At 40.4% G+C, this 23,150-nt stretch overlaps 1 protein-coding gene across 1 annotated transcript in view; it reads right to left on the reverse strand.

Moving 5' to 3' along the window:
- The window catches only part of nek7 (NIMA-related kinase 7), an 84,510-nt gene that overhangs the window by 33,895 nt on the left and 27,465 nt on the right, over positions 1–23,150 (reverse strand). The window contains 4 exon segments of the mRNA XM_061738828.1: positions 3,863–3,973; positions 7,490–7,552; positions 8,844–8,984; positions 19,913–20,000. Coding sequence (XP_061594812.1) covers positions 3,863–3,973; positions 7,490–7,552; positions 8,844–8,984; positions 19,913–19,972 — 375 coding nt within the window. The 5' untranslated portion in view covers positions 19,973–20,000.

Below are 23,150 nucleotides of genomic sequence, written 5' to 3' on the forward strand. Positions count from 1 at the left end.
AGACTTTGAAAATGTATTAAGTATTGCTATCATCAGGATTTTACGGGGTGTCCTTGAGGCACCAGTTCCAGGAAAAAGGGGGCTGGACTTGAGCCAGTTTAAATGTGAGCTCTGCACATTCGAATTACAATTTAAGCATTTAACAGAGACTTTTACGACAAAACCTTTAGGTCCAACACAGTTAGCGCTCGCGAAAATATCCATAGGACGAATAAAAAAAAGAACATATCCCCACAATATCATACATAATCTTTATTTTCAAAAAAATCCCCAGGGATTAGTCTTCTTCCACCGAGTCAAGGCAGCAACAGACAAAACAGAACCACTTCACAGACAACACACTTTGCAAACATCCAACCAAAACAAAAAAAGATCTTTCCATTAAGATAAAAGGGCTCTCCGAAGAAATGCATGCACCACATCTCTCGTTACGTCCTTCAACAAAGGTTATAAACATGTCTAATTTGGGATGTTTCATGTAGTTTTACCGCATTCAAGGTGAAAAGAAATGCATTTTTTTCCCCCCTTGGACATATTAAAATCTGTGGTATAGGATGTTAAAAAGGAGCAAACTGGATAAGCATAACTGGTAAACAAGGGAGAGCCGTTGCTTTTGTAAAGAAACAGAGAGATTGATGTTACGAAGGGTCCTCAAAGGAGGCTGCAGGCATTTACAGGACAGCCTATCACACCGTAACCAACCAGAGGTGGAAAATGTTGCTTCTATTAAGTTCTCTCTGGGCACTAAAACAAGAGTTATTTCAAAAGCCCCTCATGATATATTAAGAGTATTTTTGTTATACCCATGTTTGCACTGCGTCAAAGTATCATATGTATTACACCCTTTCAGACATGTGAAATCGGTTAGAGAATTGGCCTGACAAAAAAAAAAGACCTCTCGGTGGTGCTGATATATCAGTCAAAAAGCTACCAAGTGAGAAGGCATCTGCCGCGAACATGAAACCTACAGTCGGCGAAGTACACAGAACGTTACAGCAACGGGAAAACCGAACGTTTTATCCAACAATCAACAAGACAAACACACTTCAGGCTCCGGCAGCCTGCGCTGTTAATACCGGGTGTTTCTGCTTAGAGGTTTTTCAACTATAAAACCAGTGTGAAACTAGAATGTCATCTCCTGTGAGGTTAGGGGGCCAAGAAAGAGAAAGGGCAGGGCTTGAAGTGACTGGTTAATAACATGTGTGACTGCAGCGGCAGCGAGAGAAAATGAACCAGACAGAGGTAGATGGAGGGATGGAAAATAGTGAAAAAGGCAGGAAAGACAATACAGAGCTAAAAGGTGAAAGATACATTAAGGAAAGAATGAAGGCGTGATGGAAAAGAGGGGGATAGTTTGAGATGGAGAGATAGAGAAAAGGGAGGAATAGACCTTGGCCTACATCCAAACAAAGCCTCTGTGAGGAGCCATTCTTTCCTTGTCCTCCCATTTCCATATCAGAGGACCGTTTGATGTCAATGGGGGAGCACAGACACCCACCAACACCCTCTTTCCGATGCCTTTACCAGCAAACACTGCGCATGCAATATTCTGTAAGTGCATGCAAATCAAGGACCACTTGCTTTCGTTTGAATTTTGAGATGGTCAGAGAGAGAGAGAGAGAGAGAGAGACTCAGGAAAAGAGAGGGAATAGAGGAAAAAGTAGCAAAGGACAGAAAAAGATAAAATTATCAGGTCTGTTGTACTGTTAGAATTAAAAAAAAGCATCTCTTACGATAGTGCAAGAGGCAAAAGGTGCAGCGAGGAGTCATTTACATGAGAGTATGTGATGTCAGACACCATAAGGGATATGACACAGCCAAAACACTCCCAGAGTAGTTTGCAGCTTAGCCATGATGTCAGTGACACTCAGTGGTTTGTTATCCCGCCATGTTACCTCTTTGTAAAATGCATCTCAGAACATTTATGAGTGTTTTTTTTGGGTTGCGTCTGCACATTCTCTGCTGAGATAGTACACTATATGTATGTCTAAAGTGTGTGTGTGTGTGTGTGTGTGTGTGTGTGTGTGTGTGTGTGTGTGTGTGTGTGTGTGCTAAGCCTGCCATGTTCAGTCTCTTGTACCACTACTCCTCGCCTCTCTTAATTTGCTGTGTTGAACTGCGCAGATGTGGAGCTGCTGAGTATGACTGCAAACAGCTTGTCGAGCTGTACTGATACAACGCTGAAGCATCATTTATGCATGGGAGAAGACCAGGCTTTTTACATGCACACCCCTAATTTGCTGTACTGTCAGGTTTTTATAATAACTGGGGATTCGGTCTAACTCACTGATGGGGAAAAAGAGAGGGAGAGGGAGAGAGAGAGAGAAAGGAGTGAGCCAATTGCTATCACTGTTGAGTAACCCAAATTCTGTGTCCTGCACTAATTTCAAAACCATTACAGTATTAAAGGCTGTTACGCTGATATTCAATGGAAATCGGCACATAAACACCACCATTCACCGGACTTTATTTTACTACGTTCTGATTTTCATTGTTATAACCATAAAAATATTTATCCTCAATGAAAGTTGGGGCCGATATTCGACTGTTGCCAGTACCGAGGGGAAAAAATAAATGCATTTGAGGAGGGAAAAAAGGAACTTTTCCCAATAAATCTACTAAAGTATTACCACAAATGACTATGTTTGTTGACATTACTTCAATTGAAAAGTTAGGTCCAGCATACGGTACATACACAACATAAACTGGATTATTTTTATGGAGATAAACCATTGCTGGCTTTTAATTATACTTCTTCTTCTTTTTTTTTTTTTTTTTAAGTCTCGGAAAGATGCACACTCACAAATCAAATCCTACAGAGATGAAAGTGACTTATGTTGGTATTTGGTTCGAGTCTGAAAGGGATGATTCAGTTTGACTTATTGTCCAGCTGGTCAGAGTCCAGTAACCACCCCAAACCACACGCCTCTTCTGCAAACCAAAGGTCTCCGTGTTGGATTACAAATACACATTTCTAATTTCAAAACTCAATACTTTCACAGACTCAAGTTCCCAGATTTCTCTGTGCATTTTTAACTTTTGGGTGAACTAAGATTAATTATGCGATTGCAGAGCTGTACTTTATACTCCGACTGCAGATGTCTTGGCTGATGCTGATTTGGTAGATTCCTATTGAAATTACATCGAACTAAATCATGTTAGCAAACCGTTTTTCAAGATTTGAAAATGTAACCGTACAATTATAATAAATCTTAAATTTACTCACATACGCCCTGGAATTATATATTACATTTTTACCATAGCCATATCCACAACGTACTTTGTTTTTCTTCTACCTAGTAAAACGAAGCTGCCATGGAAGGGACCCGCTATGGACGTTACTGCCAATGAAAGCAACTTAGAGCAGCCTGCAAATGCATTTAAGTATATGAAGAGGCCACAGACTGAAGGCACATCTTCTCTGACCGTAGGATAAAAAATGGCTCATGAGCAAAATAATAAAATACAACCCCGTCAAGCAAATCACGAATAATTACACTGCAAAAACTCCTTTCTAGGAAAAGTTAAAAAGGCCTTGTTTCAAAAAGAGGATCTTAGACTATTTTCCTACTTTTAAGAATTCTAGTGAAGAAAATCTTTCCTACCCCCCTGGCAGAGATATCTTTATTTAAAATAAGACTAAATCTACTACATTTATGGAATAATAGCCTTGTTTCAGGGACTGTTTTTTGCTGGATACCACAGAGTGTTTTATCTTTCTTGTACAATAAAGATTTCCACTGCAGATCCTGCATCTCATGTGGGCTCATGGCTGAATGTTGACAACATTTTTCCACCTATTAAGTGTTTTTTCTGCAAACAGGTGAACTACTGATGCAGCTCCCCCTGTGGAAATCCTTACCTTAATCATACGAGAGAGGTCCCCAGCATCCGCTAACTCCAGTACTATGTTGAGCTCGTTGTCCTCAATAAAAGACGCATGGTACTTTATCACATTGGGATGGTTCAATTGCTGTTGGACGGAACATAAGATGAAAAAAAAAAAAGAGTAAACTGAGGACATGTTGGTGACACTTGTCAAATTAAGAGCATTCGTGATCACATTCACCAGCTTCTTTTTATCAAAACAGGTTATGATAAATAGCAAGAGTTTTGTGTCATGTGCAATTCACCGTACATTCACCACCAATTAAAGTAAAATGGTTAAAACCAAACACGCAGTACATATTTGGGATGTGCAGGCCTAATGAGACGGTTTTGTCCTCAAGTGTGACAAAGCTGGCTGACATGTCACAACAAACCCCTGTCTATGATGACAACGGGCCTTGTGCGAGACGCACACATGCACACGCACACGTACACGCACGCCTGACAGGCTGGCACGACTGGCAGTCAGGAAAACAAGAATCTCAGGCTCATCTCGAGCCCGGATTCCTTCCTGTTGGTCGGTCAATAAGGCAGGAACAGGATCCCCTGTAGTAAACAAAAACTTTCTTTCCATCTCCAGCAAGAGACGGAGGGGAAGGAGGGAAGGAGGGAGGGAGGGAGAAGCATTGAAGGGAAAGAAACAAATGACACAATGACACAGACAAAGAAAAGAAATGTAGACAGGGTGAGGTGAAAAGGTAGGGAAAGAGAACAAAGGCGAGGATGGGGGATAAAAAAAAAAGGAAAAAACAGGAGGGGCATAAGGTAAGCTGGGTTGGAAAATGGGGGGAAATGGAGAGGTGGTGCTGAGCGGGGAGCTGGAGCCATGATGTGAGCAGACGGAGCAGTGTGACACTCGTCCCGCGCTCGGCTCTGCTCTGGCTTTTCTGCTGTGATTAAAGAAATGTTCATGCTCTGGATGATGCCGTGAAGAGAGGAAAGGAGAACGCAGCAGAGTTACACTACGCTACACTACACTCCACACTCCGTCTCAGCATCCTCCCACAATCCTCCTGCTCCTTCTCTCTCGCTTTCTCCCCTCTTCCCGACTCGTGTTTCCATCTCTCCCTCTCTCCCTCCCTTGTCCTTTCGTACCAGATGTATTTTTGGCTCAGAGTGGCAGTTCTGCACTGCTCCACACTGTAGCACAGCCAGGGAGCGATGACAAGTCCACCCCACCCTCCCCTCCGCCTGCCACAACCCACTGCTCAGCCACAACTTGGACCTCAGGCGAAAGATGCCGAGGAATGAAGAGATATGTTAACATGCAGATGTTTATGTAAATGATGGATGGGACCCGACCATAATACAACAATCATTCACTGGGAAATATCGCATAGAGCCTAGCATGATTATGTAATTACACATGCTGGCTGAAACCCAACAGCGTGTGTAATTACTTAATCATGCAAGACTATGTGATACATTTGTGGAGCTGGTGATGTGTTTCAAAGAAGAACAAGATGCAGACTAATGCAAACTGATGGCACAATTTAGGCATGTCGGTAAATTTAGTTATAGAAATTATACATGGAATTACGTGCCAATAGGAAAGTATCTGATAGAAATAAAAACGACAACGGTTATCAAAGGATTTCCTGTTACATTCTAGCGTGTTTCAGCTATGAAGGAAAATGAAGGACATTGAATGAAAAGCAGCCTCAACTGCTAATGCTCTGCAGAAATAAAAGCCTGCGTTTCTTTCACAGAGACTTTTTATAATTTAACCGAATAAGAAAAAAAACGATATAACCTGGGTCGTACATTTTTAAAACTAAAACAACTCTTTGGATATAAAAGAGACCTGAATATACAGCATCTAATTCTTTTTTCATCTTTGTATCAGGTTAAACAAAACTGGTTACTGTCAGTTCACTGTCTTTCCAGTAAACCGCTGCTATAATCTAATCAGATGCAGAATCCAGACATGCATTCAAACACACACACACGGCACATTTTTACACAAATGCATAATACACGGAACACAGAAAAACAAACGGATATTATTACAGCTTTTCAGTACTGATTATAGCAGATCATTGGTCAGAAAACCACCCTAGTTTGATAATAACCACAAGCAAGTGGAATATACAGATGGGGTGAGGGGGGTTTAAAAAAGGGCAAAAGACGGATGCTGGCAGGAAGTAAGCTATTTCTGCAACAGACATCTCTATCGACCAGAATTTAGACAAAAAGGACAAAGTGAGAATTCACAAGTTGAAGTCGTCATGCCAAGGCAGGAACATGCAGATGAATGAGCAGACGCAAACACAGACAGACAAACAAACAAATACTGGATGAAAGGCCATGACTGAGCACGCCTGTGTGTGCACGAGTGTGCGTATATGATCATGGGTGACTATGTGTGTCATTCCAGTTGGCCCATGCCAGTGTGCTTCTCATTATTCTGATTTTGCTGTGTCTCCTGTTGGCCTGTCTAGTGGAGAATAAGGCAGAAGGACTGTCTCTCTCAAATTCAGCCCTTCATTATCAGGCTGGCTCGGCAGCGCGGGGCAAGACTTAACTTCCACGTTCACTAGCAATCAGCTTGCACGATAAAAAGGCAGGAATAAAAAGCTCAGAGGGGAAATGAGGCTACCGGAAAGATAGAGGAAAAATAGAAAAATATAGCAACTGGCCAGAACGGCAGAGACGGTGGAGCTCGGAAGGGCAGAGAAAACCGTATGAAACAACTAGATGAAGAGAATCCACGCAGAAAATATTAAATGCATAAAAGTAACTGCACTGCAGCCAATTGGCAGACTGACATTTAATCCTGCCTTGACCCCACTTACTAGGTCAGAGTCAGGTAAACTACATGCCTTCATGTTCCGCTGCTCAAATTAAAGTTCTCAGCAGAGATAGTCAGATATAGACGATATTCTGTGATTTGATTAGTCCACATACCCCCAAATGGTACAAAATAATTGCATTCCTTTGTCTTTTCTTCCCCACAACATGTACATCTGAGCATGCATGGATGTGCAAGAAGCCTGCAGTGCACATCCTTACTGTACATGCAGAAAATACCTTTCAAACAGGCAAATAAATTGAAGCTGTCATTGGTTTGTTTATGAGTATTTGATAAAAGCCCAGTTGACGCATATTAAAAGGCAGATTAGCAAATTACAACCACCTCACCGGGAAAAATGAATAAATCAAAGCAACAATGGAAAAAGGGAGATACATTAGAGACTGCTAAATATTCTTGCAGATGCAATGTTGCCAAGTTTAAACATTTCAAATGGGGAAATAAAAATACTTCTGGCATTAAAAAAAAAAAAAAAAGAAAAGAAAAAAGAGCCACAAGGAGAAAGTAATACACGTACTGTAAACTCGCACATACACTCATTCAAATTCTCACTTGTGTGCCCAACTACTCCAACATCCCCCTGCATTTGTAACCATGCAAGGAAGTGCGCACACACACACACACACACATGCACGCACACACACACACATGCACGCACACACACACACACAAATCCATGTTGTCTGGTGCAGATCAATTGTTTTCCTGTGGTGGTGGGTCTCAGCTGAGGCACCTTAAGAGAACACAGCGCAGCGCATGGCGCCGTCTCCCTCCTCTCTGGTTTTTTACCTTAAGGAGATCTATCTCTTTGATGCAATCTTGCCGAGCTTTGGCATCCACCAAGTCGAATATCTATCAAGAGATCAAAAGGGGAGAGAGAGAAGACAGAGAAGGGTGTAATGACATATTCAAAAAAAGAAAAAACTGTAAGATGGAGAGATGGAGGAAACAAAGGGAGAAAAAAAATCTGAACAAAACATGGTTGCTGTTATCTGGAGGTTGCCACTAGAGTGACTACAGGTGTTTCATATCTGAGGAGCAAGCACACCCCCCCCCCCCTGTATAGGGTGTATTTGAGGTGTGTGCATCTGAGCAGATGCTCAGTCAGAGCAGCGTAACCTCTTGTCAGAGAAAACAGCAAGAATGTACACGTATCTGTGATCAGAACTGCACAGTCATATTACAGCAGTTTATGGGCCTGATGCACATTTAAACACTTGCTGTGCTACTAACGCCCAACTATGGCAATAGTAACTTGCCATTAGTGGTACAAAGATACAAAAATTCAACTATTTTTAATTGCCTTGTTGAGTAGCAACAGTGGTTACAAGTAAATAACACTAAACATGACAGGTTTTTTTCCCCACTTTAAAGAAAAAAATAATTGACATCTATAAACTTGTAAAGTTGTTCAAACTAATCACAGACTAAAGTTTCATGGTTCTAGCTGGCATTTCTGTCAGAAAACATGTATATCGAGCTGTTTTTTGACAAGTTGGCAACATATGTTTATCTCTAATTATCTACCTATGAGAAGTAAAAATGTGGTAGTTTGGTTTTTATCTCTGCAGATGTTACTGATAGATGAGTCTGATTTTCAGTTCAGAGTCTATTGGGCTTGTTTCACTGGAGTCCCGGGACGATCCGCAAGAGTTTAGAAGTCGTCATTTCAAACTAACTCCATGAGGGCAAGAATTTTAAGCAATAATTAGCATTAGATTGAATTAATCATCAATAATTGCATCTCATTAAATAAACACTACTCTATATTTCTGCCATAACAGCTGATGGTATAATAGCTGCTTCTTTTTTTTATACAGTCACTGCAATTGTTAACTCTTTCCAAACTTAATCCCAGCTCAAATCTGCCAGCAGATGGCAATGCATAGTTGGAATCTTAGCAGGATTGATTTTTCCCGTGATCATTATCTTATAAATACTTCCAATGTGCAGCTAACTTACAAGGCAAAACAGTAGCAGTAGTTTTTTTCTTCTTTGTGCTATCATGGAAAGTTCTGTATGAAGGTGTTGCCAGTGCAAATTACCCCAGTGAGTATAACTATGGTGACCTTTTGAGAGGATGAGCTTTGGCTAAATATATCAGCCTCACCTGCTATTGACAATTAAATGTGAATCGTCTTACCTGAATCTTCTTCAGGGCCACGGATGTGTTGTCTAACAGGTACCTCGCTCGATAGACCTCGCTGAACTGGCCACGTCCGATCTTTTTCTCAATCTGGAAGTTAGCCAGTGAATTGTGGCCCATATCTGGCTGCAATGGTTTCTGAGAGAAAGAAGAAAAAAAAAAAAACAACCACTCAACATTTACATGCACTGTATCTTGTTCATGAGCACACGGATAAACACGCTGCGTCTGAATGAGGGAAAAACAGATCAAAACAGATTATTTACAGACATTCTGCAGCAACCATGTAAGTATTCAAGTGCAGCTACCTCCACATTTGTGAAGGGGAAAAGATGAGGGCTGAAGGATGTGGCTGAACCTGCGGTGATGTCTGGATTCTGCTGATTGTTTTGCTGAGAGGCTGCTGCTGATTTGACTGCTATGCCAATAACTGCAAGTTTGGGGTTGAAAATACTTTTCCTGATCAATTTAAGAACGTGATCTCACAGGAGGTTCATCGGTATGTTACCCAATCTAACCTTTTACCAGGTCCGAGATCAACTTTTGATTTCTACAGCCAGCAAATATCAGAACTGTGTGTTAACTGATAATATATCTAATTAAAGCTTGCAACGGCAGGCTTTTAAAGTCATCGTGGTGTAATTGGTGCAGTTCAGTAGTTAACACAACAATGAAACAAAAGGTGAAAAGTCTAGCTTCCTAGAGCAGTGGTTCCCAACCTTTTTTCCTTGCAGCCCCCCCTACTTGTGTCTAAGACCAGCCAGGCCCCCCGACCTTTACGTACTAGCATCAAAATAGTCTTTAATTGAAAAAATGAACATTAATTATGTTTTTTTGATACATTTCTCTTTGGTTTACTCTGTATACATATGAGTGTTTTTCTCCAATGTCACCAATGTATAAAATACACACAAAAGGACATAAAAATATTTCTGAAAAATGTCTCTTTTAATATGAGACCAACATTTTTTAACATTTTTCCTTTAACAACCTGTCGGAGTAGATTCAATGTTGAGTAATGATATAACAATAAGGGATTAAATCATTTCCTGTGTTTGTCACCAGTGTATAAAAAACTAACAAAAATATTCAAGACATTCATAAATTATTCCTAACAATGTTTTATGAAAGATGTCGTGTGAGGACTAATGTTAAATATAGATGTGTTTCATTTTTGGGAGTCAAATTATGGAATCAACTTAGTGATGAAGTGAAACTGTGTAAATCTCTGTTGAATTTTAAAAAAAATATTGAAAAGTAAAATAATTAAGGATTACAATGCTAAATGATTGGAGTATAATTTGGTTAAGCAGAACAATTTAAAGGGAAATTTCTCTTTTTGTTTCTTTTCATATTGCAGATAATCTGGGTTTTCTGTTGGAAAGTACAGGGTAGGCAAATATAAGCTTTGGCTTCAGCCTATTCCTTTTTCGGTTACAGAGTTTATTATTATTTTTTGTGTGAAACTGATGAGTGTAAACTTGTATGAAAGTGTTTTGTCATTTACACAAACACAGTTTGAATTGCAAATAATGTAATGTAACCGAAATAAACAATTCATTCATTCATTCATTCATTCATGAATGACTCATTCGGAAATATAATTTTTACAACTGCATAATTTCAAAGCAGACAAAGTTTTCGCGCCCCCCCCAGAGATCTCTGGCGCCCCCCCAGGGGGGGCCCGGACCCCAGGTTGGGAGACACTGTCCTAGAGGGACGGATAACAAATATAAATGTAGGCTTCTAGTCCTCCCATCTAAGGCTTTAGGTTCACAGGGGTAAAGATTCCTCTTCTTTGTCTGCCAAGTTATATCACCAACAGTCTGGCACTTGGCCACAGTCTAAAGGACTCCCCACCCCGTGACTCGCACATGATGAGAAATTTACAATTCACAATAAAAAAAAAAAAGATTAAATAAATAAAATTAAAAAAATATATAAAACAGAATGAGCCCCCTTGGATAGAATGTGTGAGAAACGCGCAGAGCAGACTGCGTGACCTTTCCAGCCTTTTGGTTAACTCATAAAAGGCGTGGACGGGAGCAAACAGAGGGTGACAGATATCAGAATGCCACATGTCACCAGCACTTCTGCCAGTGTGGCCGTGGGAGCAGCTCAGGGGCAAGCGACTTCGGACAGACGAACGCAGGATGAAGAGGGAAGAAGGTCAAAAATTAATCACCAAAGCACTGAAACATGCGAGAGGAATGTCATCACATTTGTTCACTTCACTGGCATTTCACATTTTGACAAAGTTACCACGAGTACACACTGGAGGCTATCCAGCATTCCTTCGGCTGGTTTACCACCTAGAAAGACAATTAAATTAATTAAAAGAAAGAAAAAAAGTGCAAGTGTGATGTCTTGAGTCAACCAAAAAGCAAAGTAATCTACTCTAAATATAGACCAACTGGAGCCAAATGTCTTAATGTCCCTATTTATAAACAAATTACTTATCGAATAATTATCTTAGGATTAGTGGCCAACTAAAGGATCATTCTTCGTAAACAAAGAAATACATTTATACTATAAAATCTGACAAAAATCGTCTTGTAGATCCACAATATTTTTTTTTTTTTTTTTTTTTCTGAAATAATAATTAAATAGTTAAATAATATTCCTACCTACTTCTTGATGAAGGGGACTTATCAAAATGTCATTACTTTCTTATCCTAAGTTGGGGCTGGTCCGTTAAAGAACAAAAATGATATCCAAATATATACCCTCAAAACACAACGAAAACAAAAACAAAAATACCTAACAAAACAAAACAGACATAAACGGTGGGAAAACCCCACTGAAAACAAACACGACAACAAAACAATACAAACCATTACACTCAGGTCTTATCATTGTCACTATGCCTTACAATTACCTACGGATTTCTTAAAATCAAATTCTGTATGAGATTGCCATATTTTTAAAAAGTCTGAGGATTTGCCTTTACTCTTGTAGTAAATATTGTCAAGTGTAAGGTAGCTTGAGAGTTCGTTCCACCAATGGGCTAATACTGGGGGTTTAGATTGTTTCCAATTTAAGGTTATACATTTCCTGGCTGCCAACATAGCAAGATCTATATATTTGCATTGTTATTTGTTCCACTTGTCTGACATACTAGTTCCCAAAAGACATAAACGAGGTGACAAAGAGACAACTACACGTAAACATTGAGATATCAAGTTGGTAACAGAATTCCAAAAAAAGGAAAGTGCATCACATGACCAAAACATATGAAAAAAAGTTCCTTTTTGTTTCTTGCAGATCCACAATATTAACGCAAAGACGCACACCGACGCTAAGAGGAAGCGCAGCCCCAAACATGATTGTTCATGTCGGAGTGGAAGACCAGAGGAGGGAGGGGGTGGTGTCCATCTGAGCATTTCATAATTTTTCAAAGTTGACAGCCAAAGGAAAAGGCGTGAACCAATCAGATGCCCTGTCCAATTAACACCGCTGAGGTGTGTGCATTTTTCAGCATGACACCACCATCATCCCGAGCTGTGTGAGCGGCAATGACAGCGAGCGAGTGAGCAAGACACTGCTCCACAACACCCCGGCTCAATGTCTGACTAACAGCTACCACAAAAAAACTTCAACCACACTTACATAATGATTTAGTCGAGGCTGCATTCAAATTTCATCAAACAGAAGGATCAATCTAAACCTATAAGGATCAATAAGAAGTATCACAACTAAGGTGCAGCCATGCTGTGCAATAAATCTTCATATACTGCATATGAAAGAAACACTTGTGCAGGATGGACAGTTCGACATTTATGAAATCAAAGAGAGGAAAAGAAGCAAGACAGAGAGAGGACAAGAGGGCATAGCTTTCATTCGCTGCGTGGTAGCTTGACAAATGTTAGCATGAGCCTCTAAAGCGCTTTGACAACCGCCTGCTGAGAGCACAGTCTTGCTAATGTGTCTTGGCATGCCAGCTTCGTAATCACACATTTACATATGCAATGACCTACATTTGCATGTCAGATCGCACACTGTCCAGCATGATTAACAGTGGGCACCTCCCCATGTGGAGTCGCCCTGGGTGGCAGCAGAGGCCATGCAAGGGCGGAAAAGAGGGCTGGAGGGAGGGCGGCTTTTCTGGCAGCCAAGGGGCCGGGCTGCCAGGCAGGATTATGTCAGCCAGCGGCCCCGACATTAGACACTTCATTAGAGCTAATCTGTTTAGCAGTGGGCAGTGTATGTAAACTTCACAGGCCATTTGCGGCACCTCTTCGCCCCCTGGCCTGGCCTTCAAAGGGCAGCCAGGCCAGAGCTGAGTGACAGGCCGTCTCATCTGCCGCACATGGGTGTCACACAGTCAGGAGCTCCCAGCTGAAAGACAAGGCCCCGGCGAACGTAAACACACACACACGGATGTATAAGTCGCAGAGGAATGACCCTGAATGAGGCAGGGGTCAGTCTTGATAAAAATGGGGTGAAAGAGAACTCTTGTCTCAAGGATCCTATCTTCTCGTGTTTGTTAGATGTGCTGGTTGAGCTCAGGCCACGTTTACACGTAGCCGGGTATTTACAAAAACGGATATTTCCCCTCTACGTTTTCAAAAATATCCTCGTTTACACGGACCCGTATGAAAACGCTGTTAACGTCATGCCAGCCAATCAGAATTCTGGAAAAACATCAACAAATGACACGTGTAACTTCCAGTTAAGGCTGATTTATGGTTCCGCGTTACACCAACGCAGAGCCTACGGCGTAGGGTACGCGGCGACGCACACCGTACGGCGCGCATCGCCGCGTACCCTACGCCGTAGGCTCTGCGTCGATTTAACGCGGGACCATAATTCAGGCTTTACTTCCAAGACGGAACGAGAGTCTGAGAGAATTTAAAACAGGTAAAATAAAAGAAAATATTGACGGTGGCCAAACAAATTGTAAACACAGGTCGCACTCATGACGCCGCTGGTGACGTTCCTGTCGCATAATGTGACGTAAATCTCCGTTTTCCTCCGTTTTCTCTGTTTAGACGCAAACGTGAAAACAGAGTTTTTGAAAATCTCCACTTTGGCCGGAATTTTCAGAAATGATCGTTTTTGGGGGCTTTGAGCTCCGTTTTCGTGTAAACAAACGGCCAAAACGCATGAAAACGCCTCCGTTTTTGCCCCGTGTAAACGGGGCCTCAGAGATGGAGAGCTGCTCTCAGGTTCGTAATGAGCACCTGCAACGCACCGAATGACGCCAAATTTTCCATTTAGCCAGTAAATTTTGGAAGGCCATGTGACACCCTGAGGTGGAGGAGTAAATGTTTCTACCAAGATAACCATGACATAAAAAACATATCCTGAATAAAATCAGACTAAGAATGAATTGCTTATGTTCAGCGGCTGCTGCTCTTTTCAGTGTCGACTTCATGCACGGTCGCAGTTATGTCTCATAACTCTTAGTGCATAAAGATCAATGTATTTTGCATGTTTAGTTTTTTTTTCAATCTATTAAAGTGCAGGTAGAAAGGGGGCACTGTGTGTTTCAACAATGTTCTGAGTGTTGATGAGTCGCTGATCCCCCGAAGTTTCTTTGAGTAGAGTCAATTGATCATCGTGTCTTCTAAAATTTTACCCCTCGTAACTTCAAGCGAAATTCTAACTCTTTGAGTCACTTTTCTGTTCTGCACCGCGCCATGTACTTACTCTGTTCACATCTTTCTGGTTCGAGATGGTGACAAGCTGCAGGGGATGAAGAATAAGTGGCAGTTCTGCAAGGCATTGTGGGTAGCGTTTGTGTGGGACAGAGTATCTCAGGGTACAAAGGTGACACACAACCGCCACGGGGAAGTGGAGGGTGGGGGGGTGGTGAAAGGAAGAGAGAGGGAAGAGAGACGGAGACGGAGTAGACAGACAGCTCATGGGAGGAAGTGTGATACAGGCTGCCCAATGATGACACCGTTGCCAAACACAACTGACAAGACACATGGAGAGTGGAATCGGGGAAGCTGAAGACAGGGAAAGGGAGGACGGGAGGGAGGGGGGTGATGTGGGACAAGCAGCAGAGGGAAAAGGGTGTGATTTGACAGCCCAGCAGTGCCAACGGCTGCCACACAAAGGCCAACGGCTACAGAGGAGCGCCGTCTCGTGTGGAAAGATGAAGAAGAATCCAGAGCCCGAGAAACGGAAACTCATCAATGAGAAAAATGTTTAATTATAAACATAACTAACAACTGCTAACCAACATTTTAATGCACCTGCAGAATGGATTTTCAAAAAGTGTCTCAGGAGTTAAGAAAATCTGACGAATTTTCTTAAGATCAATTACTGTATTTTCTGGACTATAAGCTGCTACTTTTTTCATAGGTTTTCAACCATGCAGCTTATACAAAGGTGCGGCTATTCTGTGGATTTTTCTTCCACCGCTCGGGGCGCTCTAACTGGAATTAGAATCAAAACTAAGACAAAATAAATGCAAAGAAGAATACGCTATTTCTTCTTTAGCAGATAGAAGTAGGTAGAAGTAGATTTCAAACAGATAAAAAGATAAATAAATACTGGTTATTTTCTCTTGGTTCTGTCCCGTTTTAATCAGCAAAGTTGCTGCCGTGTTAAAAGACACAGTTAGGAAAGGATCTATTTAGGTACAAACATGTACATCATTTACAGTTCAAAATCCTTCTGTACATGTAGTAAATATCTAATCTAACAACATAAATATCTGCGGCTTGCATAAGTTTTTTTTTTAAATAGAGCGGATGCGTCTTGTATGCAGGTGCGGCTTATAGTCCAGAAAATATGGTAGATTAATTAGTAGATAAAGGAGGCGTGACAGATGGGACGGTGAAAAAGCCTGCCTTGCATTTATTCTGTACATCTTCAACATGATGGAGGGGGAGATGTTCGCCCAGATGCAGCTAAAGGGTATTAAAAAAGTGTTCACTTTATGAAACAGAAAGTAAAACTTGATATACGATAAATTTTTCCAATTCTGAGCCTTGATGGGTCTTTGGCCCAAACAGACCGGATCACCAGACGTTGGCTCAGTCACACTTCTGTTGTTTTCATCAACAGCTATGTTGGTTTTGGTCAGCAAACAACTCCAAAGTCGTTTTTTTTTTACTTCCAAACAGCGTTCGGAGTATATAAGATGAGATTAACTTGGATCCCTTCCACATGAGACAGAGAGGGATATGTGGAGAGACATAGACTGGGAGGTGGGAGAGGGGGGGGGGCTCCAACCCTCACCAGTCACCAGCCCCCTTGAGCAGGCACCATGCAATATTCATCCTCAGCCAGTCAGCCAGTGAGCCAGGCAGTCAAACTAGCAGGATTCACCCCAAAGGTGCTTCTCATTCGCCTCCTCTCAATCGGCTTCGCAACCACACCATCATGTCTCAGCGCTTCCAGACAGATCTGTGTCTGTCAAACTCTGCAGTGACGATCAAAATCTGATCTGAGAGGGGCCTGCTCACTAACCCTCCCACTCACTCGAGAGCAAATGCGCCATTAAAAATGCACATCTTACCAGCTCATCTCGTTTAACTAATGCATATGCATCATACCTCCGGGACCACGGGAAAATTATATTGCAAGCGATACCGGAGTTATCCTTCATCGCATATACAATTCAGATTTCTTCAGGAGGATGGTGGGTTTTTTTTTTCCCTTTGGTGCCAAGCGGACTGAACTTTAGAAAAATGTGAAACAGATACAGGACTTGTTGAAAGACGCCCATCTGGATGCTGGTTAGACCGTCATCTGCATAGTCTAAATCCCTCTCTAACTCCCTCACTCTCTCCGTCTCTCATTAAATGTGAAATTGGTTCAAATATACTCTGTGTGAGTGAGGAAGAAAAAACATGATGCAACGCACAGAGTTCGCCGTGTTTCCCGTACCCGGAAAAAGAGCCTTGAATTAACACTGATGTAAAGTGCTGGAAATAGATTGAAAACAAGGAAGAAAAATCATTAAGTCTGAACAATAATACATAATCAACTGTTGGGAGATAAGTTAAAAATCAACAGTGTGTGTGTAATTGTGGGGGAGTGTTGCCAAAGTCAAATTAATTATTAGAGGTTTTTATCAGACTTTCCTCTGAGTGCAACCCAATTATCCTTAATTTTACAATTACAAGTCTTGAAATAAATTAACCCCCTTGGCAATTCCAGTGTTAATCTTGCCATGCCCTTGCATACATACAGAAAACAACAACAAGTCCTGGCCTATTTTTAGTGCTGTGTCTTTGTCCCCCCCCCCCTTTCCTCAATAAGAATCCACATTTACTCTGGGGCATATGGATGATCTTCTTTGTTTTAAGTCTGTAAAGAAATCAATGTGCCTGATGTTGGAGTGTGGTATTAAAACCCAGCAATGACCAGATCTGTGCAGAATAAACTTCAGTTGTATCAAACAAAAAAAAGAAAAAAAAGAGGCGTGAAGGAGAAGCCCGGCAGTGGCAGCCTCCTGAGCTCTGATCAATACATACAACTCAACATTCATCCACTGCTGTCCATCTCACACACACCACAGAAGTCTGCAGAGGATCGTTTGACCAAAGGGCACATCTTAAATGGCACAGGGAAACAAACAAACAAAAAAAAGGTTAAAAAGAGTGCAGTTTACAGTGCAAAATGTAAAGATGATTGAAATGAAGGAGGACTATGTCATAAATGGTCACATTATCCTGTGATCCAAAGGCCGGGACACGCAACGCGAGGATCCTTTAACACTATAACCAAGGATGAGGTCTGTGCCAGAGCTTTTGCTTTTATTCACTCTTGCAGGATTCATCGGGACATAATCTGTTCAAACAGATTTCCAGCCCTCCGCGATGTCACAAGGACAAACACAGCCACTGATATAATATAAAAGGTCTGTTTCAGGTCAATTGAGGCACTTTCATAAACAATTTGGATCTCTGCCGCTGGTGCGGAACCATCTTCTCGATCGACGTCATAAAACGGAGAAGTTCACTTCCCTTAAAGTAATCTGTCCACATTTTGTTGTCCTCCAGCACAATATCAAGCATCTTGTTGCTAAGATTAGTGGTAGGCCTATTCATGTGCTCCCAACGACTAGTCTGGACCTGTTAAATGGGGAAGGGCAACAAAACCCATCCATAAACAGGCCATGAGCCACACTGGAGATTAGCTTGATCTTTATATACTACATTTTTGGTGTAAGGTGAATTAAGTTCTCGTTTCTTGTTGCATAAATACTATCTGTGTTGTAATGTAAGACAATGGCCCTCATCATTCCCAATCAAAATATTATATTCTCTGTTATGGTTAGCGTGCCAGCACCTGGAGCAGGTCTCTGCAGGATGCATTCAAACACAAAGACCTTATTCTTACAAGCCGCTTTGCAATTACAGTCTGCTAGAGCAGTGGTTCCCAACCTTTTTTCCTTGGAGCCACCCCTACTTGTGTCTAAGACCAGCCGGGCCCCCCGACCCGTACGTACTGGCACCAAAAGAGTAAAGTTATTCGTTACAAACCTTTAATTGAAAAAATTAACATTAATTATGTTTTTTTGATACATTTCTCTTTGGTTTACCCTGTATACATATTACTTTGTTTTTCTCACCTTCCTTTTGTGTCACCAATGTATAAAATACGCACAAAAATGATTGCAAGGACATAAAAATATTTCTGAAAAATGTCTCTTTTAATATGAGAGCAACATTTTTTAACATTTTTCCTTTAACAACCTGTCGGAGTAGTAGTATGATTAAATGTTGAAAAATGATATAATAATAAGTTTTTAAGTTTTTATCCTGATAAATAACTTAGTATTTTAAAATGACCAAAATATATTTCTAAGTGGTTTTATACAGACTTGGATTACAGTATTCCATTAGGTGTGTTATTGTGATTTTTTATTTATTTAACATGTGCAAATATAATTTTTACAACTGCATATCCTCAAAGCAGACAAAGTTTCGCACCCCCCCCAGGGGGGGCCCGACCCCAGATTGGGAGACACTGGTCTAGAGCAGGGGTCGGCAACCCAAAATGTTGAAAGAGCCATATTGGACCAAAAACACAAAAAAAGAATATGTCTGGAGCCGTAAAAAATGAAAGCCTTAGAATGAAAACAAATGGTGAAAGGAGAAATGTCAAAAAAAAGTCCAAATGTGGAGAAAAAAGTCAAAATTTACAGAAAAAAGTCAAAATGTTGAGATTAATGTTGAAGTACAATCTCGAGAAAAAAGTTCAAATGTTGAGAAAAAAGTGGAAATGTCGAGAAAAAAGTGGAAATGTCGAGAAAAAAGTCGAAATGTCGAGATTAAAAAGGAAAGGAAAAAGGAAGAAAAAAAAGTGGAAAAAAGGAAAGAAAGAAGAAAAAAGAAAAAAAAAAACAAGAAAAGGAAAAAAAGAGAAAAAAGAGAAAAAAAGAGAAAATAAAGACAAAGAAAGAGAAAAAAAGGAAGAAAAAAAGAAGAAAAAAGGGAAAAAAAGGAAAAAAAGAAGAAAAAGGTGAAAAATTATTGAAAAAGCTCCAGGAGCCACTAAAGAGCCGCATGCGGCTCTAGAGCCGCGGGTTGCCGACCCCTGGTCTAGAGTATATGCTGGGGTTAGTCATTTTTTAAGCGCACCAAATCTTACTTCTTACATCTGGTAAAAATTCATCACTTACTGAGACAGACACAAACTGTTTTTTTTTTTTTTTTTTGCACCCGACTTCGGCCCGATTATGCTCTGCATGAGTTCAACAGAGGGCTAGAACCGAGCAACATTTCTCAGTAGTCTTATTGAACCTAAACTTCTAGTACAGAAATAAATAAGACAGTGGCTGCACCAGTAAGTAATTCTCCATGAATTCTCAATTTTCTCTGTTGTATACCAGAAAAAAAGAACAAAACACATTTGTTGGCACAGTTAAATATTATATATTCATTCATATGGATAAAAACTAACATGCCTCATCACTTTGATGCAAAAGATTGTTGGAACCCCATCCTACCTTGAGGTAGACGACAAACACAGCCCCCAAAGCCTGATTGATTCATGTAAATAAACAACTTCCATCATCTCAGTTTAAGTGTGATTGTTCTTTTGCAGCTCTATTCTGCTGCTCGGTTGGTGCTCGTGCGTACGTCTGCGTGTGCAGTTACCTGAGGCTGGAACACGAGCACAGCCGCTTGTTGTCCTGGTGGTTGTATGTCCATATCCATGGTGTTAGGAGCCTGATCCTGTGCACCCCTGGGAATCAAGCGCAGGACAAAACAGACAAATCAGTTCCTCTAAAAACAAGTTCTTCAATTTTATACAAACAAAAGGACAATTTTCGCCGGTGTTGAGCACCAAACTGTTGTGAGATTGCTGCAACACGCTACCATATCCCGTTTCAGACGAACTGAGGCACACGTCTTTACCGTAAACATGACGGTCTTTGTCTACGTCCTTCTCAAGTTGCAGTTTGGCAGTGCAGTAACACGTAGGGGGGGGGGGGGACACTCCCTTGTACTTTACAGACCATCTTCCAAGGAATCATTCTTGGGAATTACAAGTTACACCGGTTTCTGAAATGATCGTTCATCATCTTTTTCCATAGAAAATCGAGCTCACGCCGAGGTGGGAGGGTTGCATTTGGATACCTCCACTCGTTCTGTTCAATCACATGCCCCGACATGTGGGCGACATGGAAGCTTACAAAATACAACCTGTTGCTTATCTAACCCCTGAACTTAAAATACTCATGTCTTCACATTAAATGTTTCATGGATTAATGTTTTAGATAGGGCTGGGCGATATATCGAGATTTTAATATATATCGATATATTTTCAAACACGATATGGTACGAGACAATATCGTTTATATCGATTTAAAAAAAAAAAAATTTACATTTTTTTTTTTTTTTATGATTTTGATATAGCTTATTTTGTGACAAATTGACTTGAATGTTTTATTTGAGATTTGCACAAATGTTTTGTTATTTGCACAACTGTCAACCTCAGTGGAAAAGTCTGCCTGTTACTGTCTACATTGTATTAATTGTACAGTGTATTTTAATTTAATTGTTATGCAGGAAAGGGATATTTGTTTTATTTTATTCAAGAAGCATTTTTATTCTATATATGCAGGCAGTTTATTTTTATTTCGTTTGTTTTATACATTTTGATATTGTGCAGACCTCTGTTAATAAAGGTACCTGTGTGACATTTGGCACAAGGCATTGTATTAAAACTGACTGTTTTTTTAAGGGTTTGCCTCAGAAAAAAATGAAGCTAACAGAGATGCTATGCTATAATGCTTTGGGGGAAACCCCAATTATGGCACAGAAAAAATATCGAGATATATATCGAGTATCGCCATTTAGCTAGAAAATATCGAGATATGACTTTTGGTCCATATCGCCCAGCCCTAGTTTTAGATGTATTGTTTTTTTGTATAAATGAAAAATTCACACATTCAAATGACTTATGATTCACGCGCCACACCCCTCTGTGGGATAAATGTATTTGTTGACATGTTCTCCAGGATAACTTCCAGAAAACATGAACTCATATGCCACGGTTACACAGTCCCATCATTAACCCAAAACACAGCATGCACTGCATGCACATCAGAAAGCACCTGTCGTCCGCGTGTAAACACATGAATGTGTGATGTTTATATGCATTCAAAACACAAATTTAAGGCCAGGAAACATGAGCGCAGATGCATATATTCTGCACACATACTGGGCGGGTGCCTGTGGAGAAAATGGAAATGACCAATGTTGGAAAGTAATGATCAGAGGCAGGGGTTATTAGAAAGAAAATAAGAAAGAAAAGTCCAAAGTTAGTAGGTGATAGGGCTGGGCGATATGGACCAAAAGTCATATCTCGATATTTTCTAGCTGAATGGCGATACTCGATATATATATCTCGATATTTTTTCTGTGCCTTAATTGGGGTTTCCCCCAAAGCATTATAGCATAGCATCTCTGTTAGCTTCATTTTTTTCTGAGGCAAACCCTTAAAAAAACAGTCAGTTTTAATACAAAGCCTCGTGCCAAATGTCACACAGGTTCCTTTGTTAACAGAGGTCTGCACAATATCAAAATGTATAAAACAAATGAAATAAAAATAAACTGCCTGCATATATAGAATAAAAATGCTTCTTGAATAAAATAAAACAAATATCCCTTTCCTGCATAACAATTACATTAAAATACACTGTGCAATTAATACAATGTAGACAGTAACAGGCAGACTTTTCTACTGAGGTTGACAGTTGTGCAAATAACAAAACATTTGTGCAAATCTCAAATAAAACATTCAAGTCAATTTGTCACAAAATAAGCTATATCAAAATCATTAAAAAAAAATGTAAAAAAAAAAAATAAATATTTTTTTTTTTTTTTTTTAAATCGATATAAACGATATTGTCTCGTACCATATCGTGTTTGAAAATATATCGATACATATTAAAATCTCGATATATCGCCCAGCCCTAGTAAGTGAAAAATAAGATATGAATGATTTACTCATCCTTCCAGGTGAATGCAATTGGCCTCCATAAACAGAAAAGACGACAAAAAGGATGGGGGCATTTAAAAAAGAAATATACTACAGTCTTGGACGTTATGTTTATTTTACTACTAGCGTGACAGCAGTCTATGTGGAAACCTGTTATTTGCATGTTAGTAACTGTATCTTGTCTACACTACCAAAAACCTCCCCAGGCCATATAAAAATCCACCATTACACTGAATATGTAAATGAACATGTAAATGTACTTGTAAATCTTATGAACAGAACAATCTTATGCATCTATGCAAATAAACATTGCAATGACTAAAGCACAGAAAGCCAGATACACGTTTGATTGTGTTGAGGAGTGTCGTTCTGTATGATTACGATAAACGAAGCCACAACCAGCAGAATAATTTTTTTTTCTGCTAAATCCGGGGTGATACCACTGAAAATGATGAGAAAAGAGTAAAATAATAAAAAACTGTGATGTAATTTTCTGTCTATTGGAGGTTAAACAAATACCACTTTACAGTAGCCTGGAGCACTTTACTCTATTTTCTTGGATTTCCAACAACAGAGGGGAGTTCTGGAGAAAACGTACGCTATTCATGAGAATCTTTTTGCCGTGGTGCTGTGTGTTGTGACATTTGGATTACAGTGTCAGGGGGGACTTGCAAGTCAGCTGGCCTCCGTGCCTCATGTTGTGATTCTCTGCGCTTCAGCCATGTGTTTTGTTAGAGCGAGGCTGGAATCATTACTCCTCTCCCTGGCCCTCTTGTGTTCCTGGCTGTCTAAGTGTCAAAATAACCAGCGGGCCTCCGAGGTCCCTGATGTTCTTTCACCTCCAACATCCCATGTTAACGAGATCAATTAAGACTGCCATGCTGGATT

The sequence above is a fragment of the Cololabis saira genome, chromosome 13, assembly GCF_033807715.1.
Source record: "Cololabis saira isolate AMF1-May2022 chromosome 13, fColSai1.1, whole genome shotgun sequence".
Lineage (NCBI taxonomy): Eukaryota > Metazoa > Chordata > Actinopteri > Beloniformes > Belonidae > Cololabis > Cololabis saira.